The 14,272-nt window shown below is 41.3% G+C and overlaps 1 protein-coding gene across 1 annotated transcript; it reads right to left on the bottom strand.

Moving 5' to 3' along the window:
• Positions 1–10,348: 10,348 nt before the first annotated feature.
• Positions 10,349–12,974, bottom strand: LOC113017863 (sodium channel subunit beta-4-like). The gene is made up of 3 exons (XM_026160970.1): positions 12,863–12,974; positions 11,615–11,929; positions 10,349–10,581 (listed from the first exon to the last, which is right to left on the bottom strand). The coding sequence occupies exons 1-3, from the start codon at positions 12,942–12,944 to the stop codon at positions 10,445–10,447; spliced, it is 534 nt and encodes a 177-aa protein (XP_026016755.1). The 5' UTR covers positions 12,945–12,974; the 3' UTR covers positions 10,349–10,444.
• Positions 12,975–14,272: the final 1,298 nt, after the last annotated feature.

Below are 14,272 nucleotides of genomic sequence, written 5' to 3'. Positions count from 1 at the left end.
GAGCAAGGAGCATGCATGGCCGGATCAACAATAGGTGGAATCAGAGGCCTCAGGCTAGCAATTTTGTCCACAAAAAAGGTGATAAACTTATTGCACATAGCCTCAGAGGACGGCAAAAGGTTGTAACCCTCCAAGTTAAGTACAGAATTAATCGTATTGTATAAAACACGAGGGTTATGAGAGTTGGCCGAAATAAGTTGAGAAAAGTAGGAGTGTTTATCGGCCTTAACTGCCCTCTGATAAGTTTTCCAACTAATCTTTAGGGCTTCCAGGGAGACATGCAATCTGTCTTTTTTCCACTGTCTTTCACATTTCCTACATTGTCTTCTAATAGCTCGGGTATGATCTGTTAACCAAGGATTAGTCTTTGATTTACATTTTCTTACTCTCAAAGGGGCAACAACATCAAGCACAGATTTACAAGCAAAATCAAAATACAAAAGTAGGTCATCTGCAGTGGGCAACTCAGGGGCATAAGACATTAATTTGTCAAACAGTATAGAAAACCGTTCAGCAGAATCAGAGCCAAAGGCACGATAACATCGAGCAGGTGCAGTCTGATTTGCAAAAGCGTTAGAAGGAGCAATATCAAATAAGATAGGCATATGATCAGAAAATACTGCATCTTCAACCCGTACATTGCAAACAGATAAACCATGAGATAAAACTAAGTCCAGTGTGTGACCACGTTCTTGAGTGGCACCACTAACAAATTGGACAAAATTAAAAGAGTTCACTAAGTCCAGAAAGTCCTTGGCCAGGGGCTTCCCCGGACAGCAAACGTGAATATTAAAATCACCAAGCAGGAGGATCTGGTCATATCGTGATGCACAATCTGCAAGAAACTCGGAGAACTCTGATAAGAACACCTTGTTATATTTCGGCGGGCGATAAACAATCGCACATAACAACGAAGGCGAGTGGCCCAGTTTACATAAACAGAGTTCAAAGCTGGTGTAGCGAGACGAAGGGAAAAGCTGCTTCAAGTCCAAGTGAGCCTTAAAAACAACAGCAAGCCCTCCTCCGCGACCAGAAGCTCTCGGAACATTAAAAAAGGTACAGTCAGCGGGTACTAGTTCAATGAAAGCGCTTAACTCACCGGGAGATATCCAGGTTTCAGTCAAGAAGAGTAAATCCAGAACACGAGAGAGAAAAAAATCCTTCAATATGAAGGTCTTGTTGACCACCGACCTGGTATTTATTAGACCCAGCCTGAGAGGGACTGGGTCCAAAACTTCCGAGGTATTAGCAACCAGATCCACCGGTCGAAGATTTTTCTTGTCAACTCCGCGCCAGCGCATATGCCGTAGAGGAGAGAGTTTTGCTGGACCATTTTCGAAAGACCCAACAACAGGAACCAGCCAGGAGTCCACCGGATCCAAGGCACGCAATGGCACCAATAGTTGCGGACAAAAGCGGCGGATGCAGCGGAGCTCATGGGGAAAATGAGCAATCCAGGATTTCAGCTTCACAAGACGACCTCCACGGTTACCCCGTCTCCTACGTCGCTTCCGCAGATCCGGTGACGGTGGTAGGGAACGCCAGTACGGTGGTATTGGTGACGGTGGTAGGGAACGCCAGTACGGTGGTATTGGTTCCAGATAGGGAGGAAAAAAGCCTTGGTTGTCATATTCAGGCCGGTCAGACATCCGGATGGATAAACCTATTTCCAATAATGTCTGGCGATCATAGGAAAAAGTACAACACACATGTAACACAAAGTTAACTAAAAACAATAAAACAAAACAAATAAAGGAGAGCGATAGACGGCGTGCCGAACACACAGGCGCCATCTTTATGATAGTAAAGATGTCGCTGAAACTGAGCTTTGAATGAATGAAGTGGTTCAATACTGGTGCATTTCTTCATTTGGGCATCACAAGTTACACCCAAAGCCATCAAGCTGCTGTTGAACTCCAAGTTTAAGGAACACGTATCCCCAACAATATGTCACTGCTGCACCACTAACTTATCCAAAGAGTGTCCATCAGTCTTGAACAAGCTCTGCTTCTGCCCTGTGCTCTGCTACTGGCACTATAGTCTCCAGCACATCAGTCCATCCACACAGAGCCACAGCCCTGAGCTTCGAATGTGGTGGAGGAAACCACGCAGAGAGCTGGCTCCAGGCTGGAAGACTGTGCTGAAACTAAAAGAGTGCTTGTGATCAAAATAAAGCCTTTTAGCACGCCAAGTGTACGCTGTGTGCATCCAGTCTCTTCACAGTGACAAAAGCATCATTTGCTGCTGGCTGACTGTCTACAGTCATAGACACAGTGACCTCAGTCCCTCCCCTCTGTACAATCTCCTTGTTGTTGTGTTCCACTTAAAATGTGTAAACATTAACGCAAGCGGGCTTCAACTATTTCAGAGCTGCTGCTATGATTTCAGTCAAATCGAATCTTTTGATGTTTGGTTTTAGTCTTTTTCATTATTAGTGCATTTATAGCAAATGCCAGAACCCAGACTTAAGAAGCAGCATCAAGCTTGTGATAACAAATGTTTACCTAATTATAAAAAAAACCAAGAGACCAAAGGTGTAATAACAGCTGTGTATTGTCTTTTATATCTGTAGAAAGTATTTAAACCCAGGGCTTTTCCGGTTCAGGAGAGACTGCTGGTCGTTTGTTCTGCGATGGCTGCTCTCGCCAAGCTTGGTTATGTTTTTTTAAATTTTTTATTAAAGGATAATAGCTACTACTCACCGTTTGTCTCCAAACTTTATTAAATGAAAACTTCCACAACACTATAAAACAGCAGGGCTGGAATGCATTGTGCAGACATAATTTTTGCAGTCCGACTTCTGCATATTGTAGCGTCAACATGGAAGACATCCGCATCACATTGTTAAGGAGAGACGAGTGTAAGAGGAAGTGTATCAGAGCATCAGTCAGCTGCTTCAGGTCCAGCAGGAGGCGAGGAATCAGAGAAAAACTCAGAGTTTGTTGCAGAAGACCTGGCAGTGAGCAGGTGAGGTTCACAGAGTCTATTGCCATGGTAACTGACTCAGAGTTAAGTAAATTCTCATTCTGGAACAGAAAACCTCAGTGTCCCTGATCTCAGGATTAACAAAGTTGTTAACTACACCTGCTTCCAGCCCAGATTAACAGATTAACTGATTGGTTGACAAGCATCTTTTTTTGTTGTTTTTCAAAGAAAGATAACTCCATCTCCACCTTCACAAAATCATCCTGGTCACAAAAGATAAATTCAAACAAAAGAGGATCCAGTTATGTTCTCTGAGGGACACCTTGAGAAAAGTTTCTTACTACATGTTCCACTTTAACAGTACAGAAAAGCCAAATATTATTTGTTCTAACTACCAAAACAGTGTCTTGATGCATGCTCAATCGTTTATACTGCACTAAACTGCCCAGTATTTTTGTGCAACATTTGAATAACACAAAGTTAGTCTATTTAGTTTGGTTTTCAGGATGTTTCACAATAAAAAAAAAAACATAATTTATTAAAACACACCAAATCCAATATGTGATTACAAATTATTACATCAGACATTTAAATGTACAGTCTTTACCTTTAAATCTAACCTCTCTTCTTTCTCTCCTGTCCTCTTTCTTATCTTATCTTATCTTGTCTTTTTCCATCTCTGAGTGAAGTTAGCGCATTCTTTTTTCGCCCTGTGAAATACAGCAGCTGGACCTTTAGCTAACGACACACTGTGAGACAAATTGAAATCAAACAATTTGTGTGTTTGCTGATGTTTGTTAATCTGATAGAAACACTGTAGAAATTTTGAATCGTGGAGAAACGTTACTCCCTTTATGATTATTCCTATTCTGTAGCATTAGCTAGATGCTGAGTACAACTTTGGGACACCTGCACTGTTTCCGGCCCACTTTAACCCCCGAGTATACAGCTATTGATGATACTGTTGAAAGAAAAGTAAGGAGTCTGTTTTAAAAATGTGAGGAGTAGAAAATACAAATATTTGTTTAAAAATGTAGGAAGTAAAAGTCAGAAGTTAGAAAAATAAATATTCCTGTAAAGTACAGATACCTAAAAACTCTACCTAAGTACAGTAACAAAGTAATTACGTCCCACCTCTGGTTGCTGGTACTGCTGTTCACGCACCGACAGCTAACGTGTTTGTTACTTTGACACATTTGCTGCATCTATTTTTAGTTTTTTTTTTTTTTATTGTTTTCTCTCAGCTTCTCATCTCCACTTTTAGTCACTTCTTCCACACTACATTTTTCTAGCTGAGTGAGCGCACAGCAAAGTTAGGGAAGGGACATTACATTAAAAGATGTGACTGAAAATGAACAAATGGGCTGTTGTCCATCCTTGTATTGTGGGTGCATAGCAGCACTTCAAGCCGGCCCGTTGGCCCACTGGGAAATGCCAGATTACCAGTCCAGCCCTGGCATTAACTTTAAAGAGCAGAAAAGCACAAACAGAGGAGCAGAGAGGAGAACCAGGTGGTGGCTGAAGGAGGTTACTGTTGCACCATGTGATGTGGGTTTCTCTGCAACACAAAATACAAAACATAATTTTAATAAGAGTTGACAGTATGAAAAAAACAAACCAAAAAAACATAAATTATTATTTTTTCTTTCAAGGAAGAAAACCTGAACTTGTGATCCTCATTTAGACTGAAACCAGCTACAAGAAGCACATCCTCTTAGTGGTACAGTAAATTAACCATGCATTCTAGTGAGTCAGTAAGCTCTCGATGATCTGTTTCCTGTTTGATCCAATTGGTTTTTAACATTACTGCTGCTTCTAGAAATAAACCTGACACTGAAATACAGGAATATAATTTGTGAGTTGATCAGAAACAAGCAATAGATCATCTTTAAACACAAGGACCAATTATACAAAACACCCACAAGAAGTTCTGTCTGCTGTTCTGTCATCTGATGCCACAGGTGTAAGCAGTCGTTCCGGTGTAGCACATTTAATCTATTGATGTTTGTCTGTATTCCACCTTCCTAATAAGGTGCTCGTGCTGCTGAACTGACCTGTGACATTCAGAGTCATCTTGGCCTGATAGTCCACTTTGGGGATGTCGCACTCGTATGGGCCGGCATCGTCCATCCTCAGATCCTTTATGAGGATGGAAAGGTTTCCGTTCTTGTAATAGTCTGGGAAGCTGAACACTCGACCTGTGAACTTTGCATCTATTTTATCCTGTCTGCTGTTGATGATGTCCAATACAACTTTGTCATCCTTGTCCCTCCAGAAGGCAGTGACCGGCTCGGACAGCTGGTTAGAGCAGATGCAAGGCAGGAGGACCTCATCCCCGATGAAGCCAGTCCTCACAGACTGGCTGCTGCCTGCAGGACAACAGGACAGGTGAGTAACAGGTTACCTGTGCACAGCTCCACCACAGCTCTTTGGTTTAGCACATTTGGTGACCTCAGTAACACAGCAGAATCAACACTTACTGGATGCTCTTCTGCTGGAGGACAAAGTAAAAAACTCAGCAAAAACTCGTGAATTTCTCCAAACATAGAGAGGCCGGTCACTTTTTACTATCATTAAAATCCTCCACATAATGATGAAAAGACTTGAGCTCCAATCCTGGATGCTGGCTTTTCCATTGCTGCTGCACTGCCTAATGAATACTCAGTGCTGTGATGAATCTGAATGGCTGTGAGTGAGTGACCTAAAAACATCAACACCTCATTGCAAAAGTCATTCACTCAAACAGAAGCAGTTCTTTACTGCTATCCCTGCTCAGCTCTAAATCTTTGTTGTTGGACTTTAAACGGCCTCAAAGACTGCAGACTACGAACACATTTTTCAAACTTGAATCGAAGTCCTTCAAAGTTCCTCCTACGCCTTGATTTTCAGACTTGACTTCATTGTAACTGAAATCTATACAGATTCTTTCATTATATTTTTATTATAAACTGAATTATTTGTAAACAGTATAGATGAGGTACACTACATTCCCCAAAGTATTCAATTGTCTGCCTTGACATATGAAGTTGAGTGACAGCCCATTCCTAATCCATTTAACATTCTGTCATTGTCCTGGATCTGAGCGACCCAGGGTCCCTGAGCAGTTATGGACATGTGTATTTTTGGTGCTGCTGTCCCTCGTCTTCCTGGTTTGTGTCTGTGTGTGCGTGTCTGTGTGTACTGAGCACTGGTCTACAGGAGTCTTCAGGCCTGCACTGACAGAGGAGAAGACAGGGAGCGGGAGTCGGGAACACACTGGGGATTTATCATTGTGTATTAGTTACGACACTGTAAATAAACGCACTGCTTGCATTGAAGAGTTCTGCATTTTGGGTCCTACTTCCCCACACACCCACAGTTGGCCAGTGCTAATTGTGACACATTCAATTCAATGTTTTTTTTTATATTGCACTAAATCAATACAACAGTTACCTTAAGGTGCTTAATATTGTAAAGCTAAGACACTTGAATGATACAGAGAAAAGCCCAACAATCAGACAACTCCCTATGAGCAACTACTTTGGCAACAGTGGGAAGGAAAAACTCCCTTTTAACAGGAAGAAACTTTCAACAGAACCAGGCACAGGGAGAGACAGCCGTCAGCTGTGACTGGTTGGGGATGAGAGGAAGGAGACAGGACAAAAAGACCTGCTGTGGAAGAAAGACAAAGATGAACATTTCATAGAGCCGTAAGGACCCCACGGACCAATGGATGAAATCAAATGTAATGTCCTTTTCTGCTGGACAAAACAGATATAATGCACTCAGGCACACAAACATATACATCAGCGATTCTTGGCCACCTTGCAGCCTCTTTATTCTGTGCATCACAGTATCAACAGATGCCTTGATCAGCTCTGCTTTTCACTTACATGCAAGTACATACTCACAAAACTGGATCTAAATGCTCTGCTGCTCACAAAGGAAACAAAAACTAGTTCCTTTTTCTGAATTTAGAGAAATAAAATTTTTCACTCTCCGATCTCTGTTTCTTACTGCTGTAGATGTGCGTTCATCCATATATCTTTTTCTGCTTATCCTGGGCTGGACCGTGGGCACAAAACCCTAAGCAGAGAACCCCAGACCTCCCTCTCCCCAGCCACCTCTTGCAGCTTGTCAGGGGGAACACCAAGGTGTTCCCAGGACATGCTGGAGAGATAATTTCTCCAGTGTGTCTTGGGTCTGCCCCGGGGCCTCCTATCAGATGCCCAAACCACCTCAACTTGCTCCATTCAGTGTGGAGATAGTTCATCCACTCCATGTTTAAAAGAAAGGCCAGCTACCCTTCAAAGAGTAAGCTGATTTTTGCCGCTTGTGTCCAGAATTTCGTTCTTTCAGCCAATAACCAAAGCTCATTAAATAGTTCAGGGTAAGGACATAGGTTGAATTGAGTGCTTCGCTTTTATGCTAAGCTCTTCACCACGATGGACCGGTACAGTGTCCGCATCACTGAACCTGCGCCAATCCGTCTGTTGATCTCCAGCTCCCCCTCACTCATTTACAAAACCCAGAAATACTTAAACTCCTCCATGTGGAGGTTCTGATTCTCATTCCTGCTGTGTCACACTGCAAATCGCTCCCAACAATACCCTGAGTTGAAGTCCTGGTGCTGTACATGTTTTTGTTTTTTATGTATATATTAAAGAGAAATCACAATCAGACAAGGTGTTTACATTCAGAAAATAACTATAATGTGATCAGTGGAAACTACTGAATCATTAAGGCTGCTTTCTAATGCACAGTAATGGACCTATAGTTCCACACAGATGTTGTTTGTGCATGTTTCCCCTGTTTGCTCGGAAGAACCTGGCCTGATGCAATGACATGAGTCAAAGCATCAACAACATTATCATCACTGAAGTAAAGAAAACAGTAAACTAAAATTAGAAAACCCTGTGTGGCAACTGAAGAGAAAAAAATCCCCATCTAAACCCAAAGAAAAACAAGTTGAAAACCATAATTACAGCAGAGATTACAGGGCTGATCTTCACCCACAGATCCAGACCTCTAATTACAGCTGAGAGCGCTACAGTAGCATGTGGAGGTTTACTCGGCTGGTTTCAACAGGCATGCCTCAGATACCAGTGGTAGGAACTAAAACTGAGATAAAAAAAAACAAAAAAACCTGCAGACAAATTGAAGTATTCTGTCCTCTAAATTAGGTACAACAAATAGAATAGAATAAAGCCCAACACCCTCACACCTGGTGATCTTTGCTCAACATTCTCCCCCCATGAATCACAGCACTTATATCAGAGAGTGTGTACTAATCTCACCTCACAGCTGTCAGAGTCTGTGAGCTGGAAGGACTCTGAGGTCGTTGTTTCTCCCGATGAATCACAGTAAACAGGTTTTAAAATATAGTCTCACCTGAGATCAGACTGCACAGCAGACACAGCAGCATCACCGAGCTGCAGAGAGGCGAGCACCGACAGACACTTCTGAGGATGACCATACTTCTTGCTGCTGGTGTCACAACTGAGAGAAAAATGGATCCTCCCCGAGATGAGCTGTGATACCCAGCAGGGCTGTCCTGCCTTACTTTACTTATTTATTTTGTTTATCTGTCTGGTCTCCGCCCATAACCACGGCTGCGTCTTAAAACCAATGCTGGGAGATGACAGAACTTCAGTTGTAAAAAATGCTAGCCAAGTGCCCATTGCTATTTAAAAAATGCAATCTTTCTCAGCAGCTTCTGGATTCTTATTCAATCTGAAGAAGTGCTAACTTTTTCACCCCGTAACCCGTTAACACTCAGGGCTGGATCTACATGGGTGGCTTGGGGTGGCATGTGCCAACCTAAAATAATCTCTTGCCACCCTAGTTTTGTATATGACAATTTATTTATTAAAATAAGCCAGCATTAACAATGTCACCCTAGCTACAATTTATATTGAATATAAACTCTAAAACTGAATATATTGCATTGTGTTAAAATCCACAGTTAAAAATGATTCAGCCCATAGCGCAGACCGGCTTTATTTCCTGTTGTCAGCAGCAACCAATGCCTATGAGTGCCTGTGGTCTACAGCAATCTCCTGTGGACATTTTGAAAGTTACTCCGCGCTGGCCACCCGTCCTGATTTACTGGGACCAGAACTAAGGGTACAATGATCAGGTGATCTTTTTTATTGAATAAAAAAGATGTATAAATACATAAAATTACCGCTATACTACATTTTTATGTAATAATTAAACATCTCCATCATTAGCATGTATGCAGTGGGTCCTCCTTGTGGCAGAACAAAAGAAAACTGCACAGAAATGTTTAGTCTTATTTAGTTTTAGTCGGGTTTTTATTAAGAATGATAGATGAACCTGCAATATCACACTTAGCGACACAACAAAGGTAAATTCTAAAAAACAACCACAGACGGAGGAAAAGAAAAAAAAAACCTACACAGGCTACTTTTTCCTACATTTCCCACAATGCATCCAGATGTATGTATCAGGTATCAGTTCAATTCCTTGGATTTGTTAGTCTGCCTGTCAATAGATCCTGTTTCTTGGTTTCTCTTTTACTTTTACTGATTTCAGTTTGTGTGCTGGAGGAGGAAAATAGTGTAACAGTCTGCAGCGTAGAGATGGACATAAATTTTATTTTTTATAAAAGGACGAGAACACGATGGTAAAGTGCAAACTCTGTTCAGAACAGAAACGACTGCTTTCTGATGCTAACACAGCTTTGGAGCTTTGCAGCCATGCTAACACATGCTAACGCTAAGCTAGCTAAGAACCCAGAGTGTTGATAAAGCTTAATGAACGCTGACCCCAGTCCAGCAGCCAGACCCCGAACTTCAACAGGTAACAAACCTATGAGCGGTCTGGCTGCAGCGTCCATTTCAACCCGTTTGTGTTGATACAGTAAAATCATCGTGGCAATCGCATTAAAGTCTCTTTGTGTTGTTTTTCATCTTTGCTTTGTGCTGTTGGTTTTGTGTTTACCTCAATCATATATCAACTAAACAAAGTAACAAAGAAAACTTATGGAAATGAAACATTTTGCGAACAATCCGTTGCTCAGCATCAGACAAATGACGAGCAGAATTATTCTAGTGAACTAAAACTAAAAACAGGAGATGGCAAAATTACAAACTTTCTTTACTTAAGTAGAAGTGCAAATGCCTGTGATATAAAATACTCCAGTAAAAGTTAAAATACTGAAGAAACTTTTTTTTACACAAGTAGACAAGTAACTCTGAAATGTACTCAAAGTAAGAAAGTATAAAGAATTGAATTGAAGAACAATTCTACTAAATTCTACTTCACTGTTGTACGAAGGTCACTCTATTAATATATTAACATAGCTACTAAAGTGCCGCTTAATGGTTGTTTATAAAGTGCTCAAACTGTGAGTGTTCAGGATATTTTGTACTTATTTGAATCAGAAACAACAGTTGCAGGAAATATAAAACACAGCAGATCAGAGATATCAATTATTTATTAATAAAGGCAATTTAAACAAGACAATACTTTAAGGTGTAATTGAGCTAAACCCGACTTAAGTTTGAACCTGTGTTTACTGTAAAGAACAGAAGAGCACAAACAGAGCAGAGAGGAGAACCAGGAGGTGGTGGTTGGAGCATGTTACAGCTGCACCACTAATCGTAGCAAGGTCAGGATGTGGAGTTGTTATTTTAATAACACCAGGTTTTTCTGCAACACAAAAAAGTTCCAGTTTAATCAGAGCTGAACATGTAAAGAAACACTGAAACACCGAACTGGTGAAGATCATTTGGACTGAAACCTGCCAGAAGGAGCGTATTCTCTTATCTCCACAACAGAATAACTGTTCATTATAGTCAGTGTTTGAGCTGTAGATGGGCTGTTTCCTGTTTGATCCACTCTGTTTTTAACACTACTGCTGCTTCTTGAAATATACCTGGCACTGAAATACTGAAATAAAAAATGTGGGCAGACAGGAAACAGGAAAAAACAAGGAAGAAAACATCTTTAAACTGAAGGAATTGAATCAAACTGGAGAAAAATCATACAAAACACCCACACGAAGTTCTGTCTGCTTCTGATGCCACGAGTGTAGCTAATTATTCCACTAAGGAATATTCAAGCCACTGATTTTGTCAGTATTCCATCTTTGCATCAAGACACCTATCAAAAAGGACCCAGTGTTTGCTTGTCTACATATGGCTAAAAAGAAGACTCAGAATAATTTTATGAGACAGTTTGGAACAATTTGTTATGAATCCAAATAAAGATATGAGCTGGATTAAGGCTTAAAATTCATTTAAGGAAAAAAGCACAGCTCACAGAATATTGTTCTTTTTCTTGTGGTGCTGCTCTTGCTTCCAGATGCAAATTTCCACTGAATTAAAAAGTCATGTTAAATAAAAGGAGTTAAAATGGTAAGAAAGATGGTCGAAGTTCACAGGTTTCAGTGCAGTTTTCATCTTTGTTAGTGTGATCAACCCAGCTAGCTTCAGTAGGATTTGGTGTTTACTGATCCTGCATGACTTGAAGGGCTTAGTGTGGACTGTAACATCTGACTTTTATTGCTTAAATGTGCTGCAAATAAAAATTAATGTGAACCAAGAACACCTGATTTGAACACTCACTCCAACTCACTGATGACTGCAGCGTGGTCCTTTTCTGCACTTTTCAAAGACCCCTGAGCTGCTGCTGCACAAACACTGAGGTGTTCCTAATAAGGTGCTCATGCTGCTGAACTGACCTGTGACTTTCAGAGTCATCTTGGCCTGATAGTCCACTTTGGGGATGTCGCAGTCATACGGGCCGGCGTCGTCCGCCCTCAGGCCCTTTATGAGGATGGAGAGGTTTCCAGTCTTGTAATGGTTTGGGAAGCTGAACACGCGACCTCTGAACTTTGGATCCATTTTATCCTCTTTGCCGTTGATGATATCCAACACAATTTTGTCATCCTTGTCCCTCCAGAAGGCGGTGACCGGCTCAGACAGCTGTTCAGAGTAGACACAGGGCAGGAGGACCTCATCTCCGATGAAGCCGGTCCTCACAGACTGGCTGCTGCCTGCAAGATGACAGGACAGGTGAGTTACAGGTTACCTGTGCACAGCTTCACCACAGCTCTGTGCTTTAGCTCACTGTGTGCAAAGTCTAGTAGAAAATGTGAATGTAGTATTACTACTGCGACCATCACTAAAACAAACCAGCTAACTAACTAATGTATCAAAAGTTATCCTTGAAATGCTTGGCTATAAAATGAATAGCCACAGGGAACATTATCCTCCATGGAGGGTACCACGAAGAGAAGAACCATCAGAGCTGCAGAAGGCTGTGATGAAGAAAGGGGTGTGTAACCCTGAAGGACCCGACACGGCTCAGAATGCTCACTTTCAGCTACTTCATTTTATTCACAATGACTGAGTTTGTTTGCAATGACTGTGTTGTCAGTTTTTCGTTTCTGCTGCAGCCGTGCCGCAGACCATTAACCTGTTTTTGTTTTTTTTTTTAACTATGTTTCATCCAGTCATAAAGACCCCATGGAGTGTCTGTTTTCTGCATAGTGGACAAAAGGGTTGAATATTTGGGCACAACAACATGCACATAGGCGACTTTCAGTGACCATGCAGCCCATTTTATTGTGTGAGATAGTTGGTATCCACAGTATCAGACTCCCTGCTCAGCTCTGCTCTTCGCTTATATGTAAATATATACTTAAAATTGTGGATTTAAATCATTTGCTTCCCACATAAGGAAGAAAAACTACAAAGATCCCTTCTCTGATTTCATGGCTCAAATGTTATTTTTCACTCTCTGGTCTCTGTTTCATACTGCTGTACATGCATTCTGTACTGATACAGACTGCACTCTGTAAGTCTCAGATATCAGTGGTGCAAGCTAAAAGGACGACGCGCCCCACCGACACTCTGAACTCTTTATTGTCCTCTAAAAATGACACTTTCAGATTTCAGACTGGCTCTTCTTTAAACTCCTCTCTTACCTGAGCTCAGACTACATAGCAGACACAGCAACCCCACTGAGGTCCAGAGATACAAGCCATGAGGGTGAACAGGCCACGGCATGGACACGAGGATGAATACTTCCTGCTGCTGGTGTCTATTACAGTTATTTTTGGGGACACATACCAGTCAACTTTACTAAGACTACGTGGTGGGATTTATCTGGGGTGAGAGTGTGCAGCTGTGACATGTGGAAGGCTCAGTTCTGTAACTCTTCATTTAGCCCTCGTCCTGCATGTTTCAGCTGAGTCCCTTTCTGCTCCACCATCATATCATTATTTTATTTATTTATTCCCCTTTTGTATTTCCTTTTCCTCACAGGAACTGGGGACCCACGAGGCAACTGGATTACAGCAGTTCATTCACTGTTTCTCTCCTGGATCCACTGTCTGCAAGCTTTTCACAGGTGGAGTGTCCTGGAAACAGGGTGAGGTGGAGGCAGATGATCTGCTGTGGTGACCCCTAAATTGAGCAGAAGTGTAGGAAGTCTCTTGGAAGTGAAGACCTCCTTGCACTCTACGAAGACCAACCTCCTGTTTGAAGCAATATTAGAAATCAGTGAAGAAGCTACTTCACCTCCCTCGCTAACACAACGCCCCATTACATTAACAAAGGATCACCTGCTTATTGATAACTGGTGGTTTGTTCACTAGTCTTCGATCAGCTCCAGCCTGGATTCATGGGAAAACAACATTTCCCATAATTCTCTGCACATTGTCAATAGAGCAGATTGGTCATTTTTGTGTTCTGATGATTTTATTCCTTCTTGGGACCTTTATGAAACCTTTGACTCTGTAGAACTTTAGATAACTTCATGTTTCGAACTCTGACACCAGGTGTTTGCGCATGATTGTTGGTGTTTCCTTTTTATTATTGAAGGGACTTTACCTTGCAGCATAAAGCTGGCTGTACCAGAGCTGCATTTCAGTTAGAAAAACAGTGAAATTGGTTCCCTGTTCATATTTTTACAAATAAATAATCATACAACCTTTGACTTGTTTTTTTTATTAATAAAATGTTTTGCTTATAGAATAATTTAGAAAAAAATAATTCTTCTGCCTGCAGTGGAAACTGTTTGAAAGCGAGGCCTCAGCAGTTTATTTTGAGTGAAACTCAGGTTTCAGGTTTCATGTGAAGAGTCCAAAGAAACAAATGAAGATTTCCTGTTTGTTTAAAACAGCGATTCCTCCGAACAGCTCTAACTTTAGCTCTTCTTCATCAGTCACACACAAATAATCTGTCACATTAACAGGAAAAATACTTCAACTTCAAAAACGTTTTAATCTGTTAATACTACACACACAGACATATTTATTGATATAGATAGATAGATAGATGCACACACACACACACACACACACACACACACACACACACACACACACACACAC

The sequence above is a fragment of the Astatotilapia calliptera genome, unplaced genomic scaffold, assembly GCF_900246225.1.
Source record: "Astatotilapia calliptera unplaced genomic scaffold, fAstCal1.2 U_scaffold_24, whole genome shotgun sequence".
Classification (NCBI taxonomy): domain Eukaryota; kingdom Metazoa; phylum Chordata; class Actinopteri; order Cichliformes; family Cichlidae; genus Astatotilapia; species Astatotilapia calliptera.
Note: the sequence above shows the minus strand (reverse complement) of the source record. Positions and strands in the feature narration are given on the sequence as shown.

Coding starts and splice junctions, on each gene's coding strand:
- LOC113017863 (XM_026160970.1), bottom strand. CDS start 12,944: ATGCCGTGGCCTGTTCACCCTCATGGCTTGTATCTCTGGACCTCAGTG. Junction 11,930..12,862: donor GCTATGTAGTCTGAGCTCAG/GTAAGAGAGGAG, acceptor GTCATCTTGCAG/GCAGCAGCCAGTCTGTGAGG. Junction 10,582..11,614: donor GATGACTCTGAAAGTCACAG/GTCAGTTCAGCA, acceptor TTTGTGTTGCAG/AAAAACCTGGTGTTATTAAA.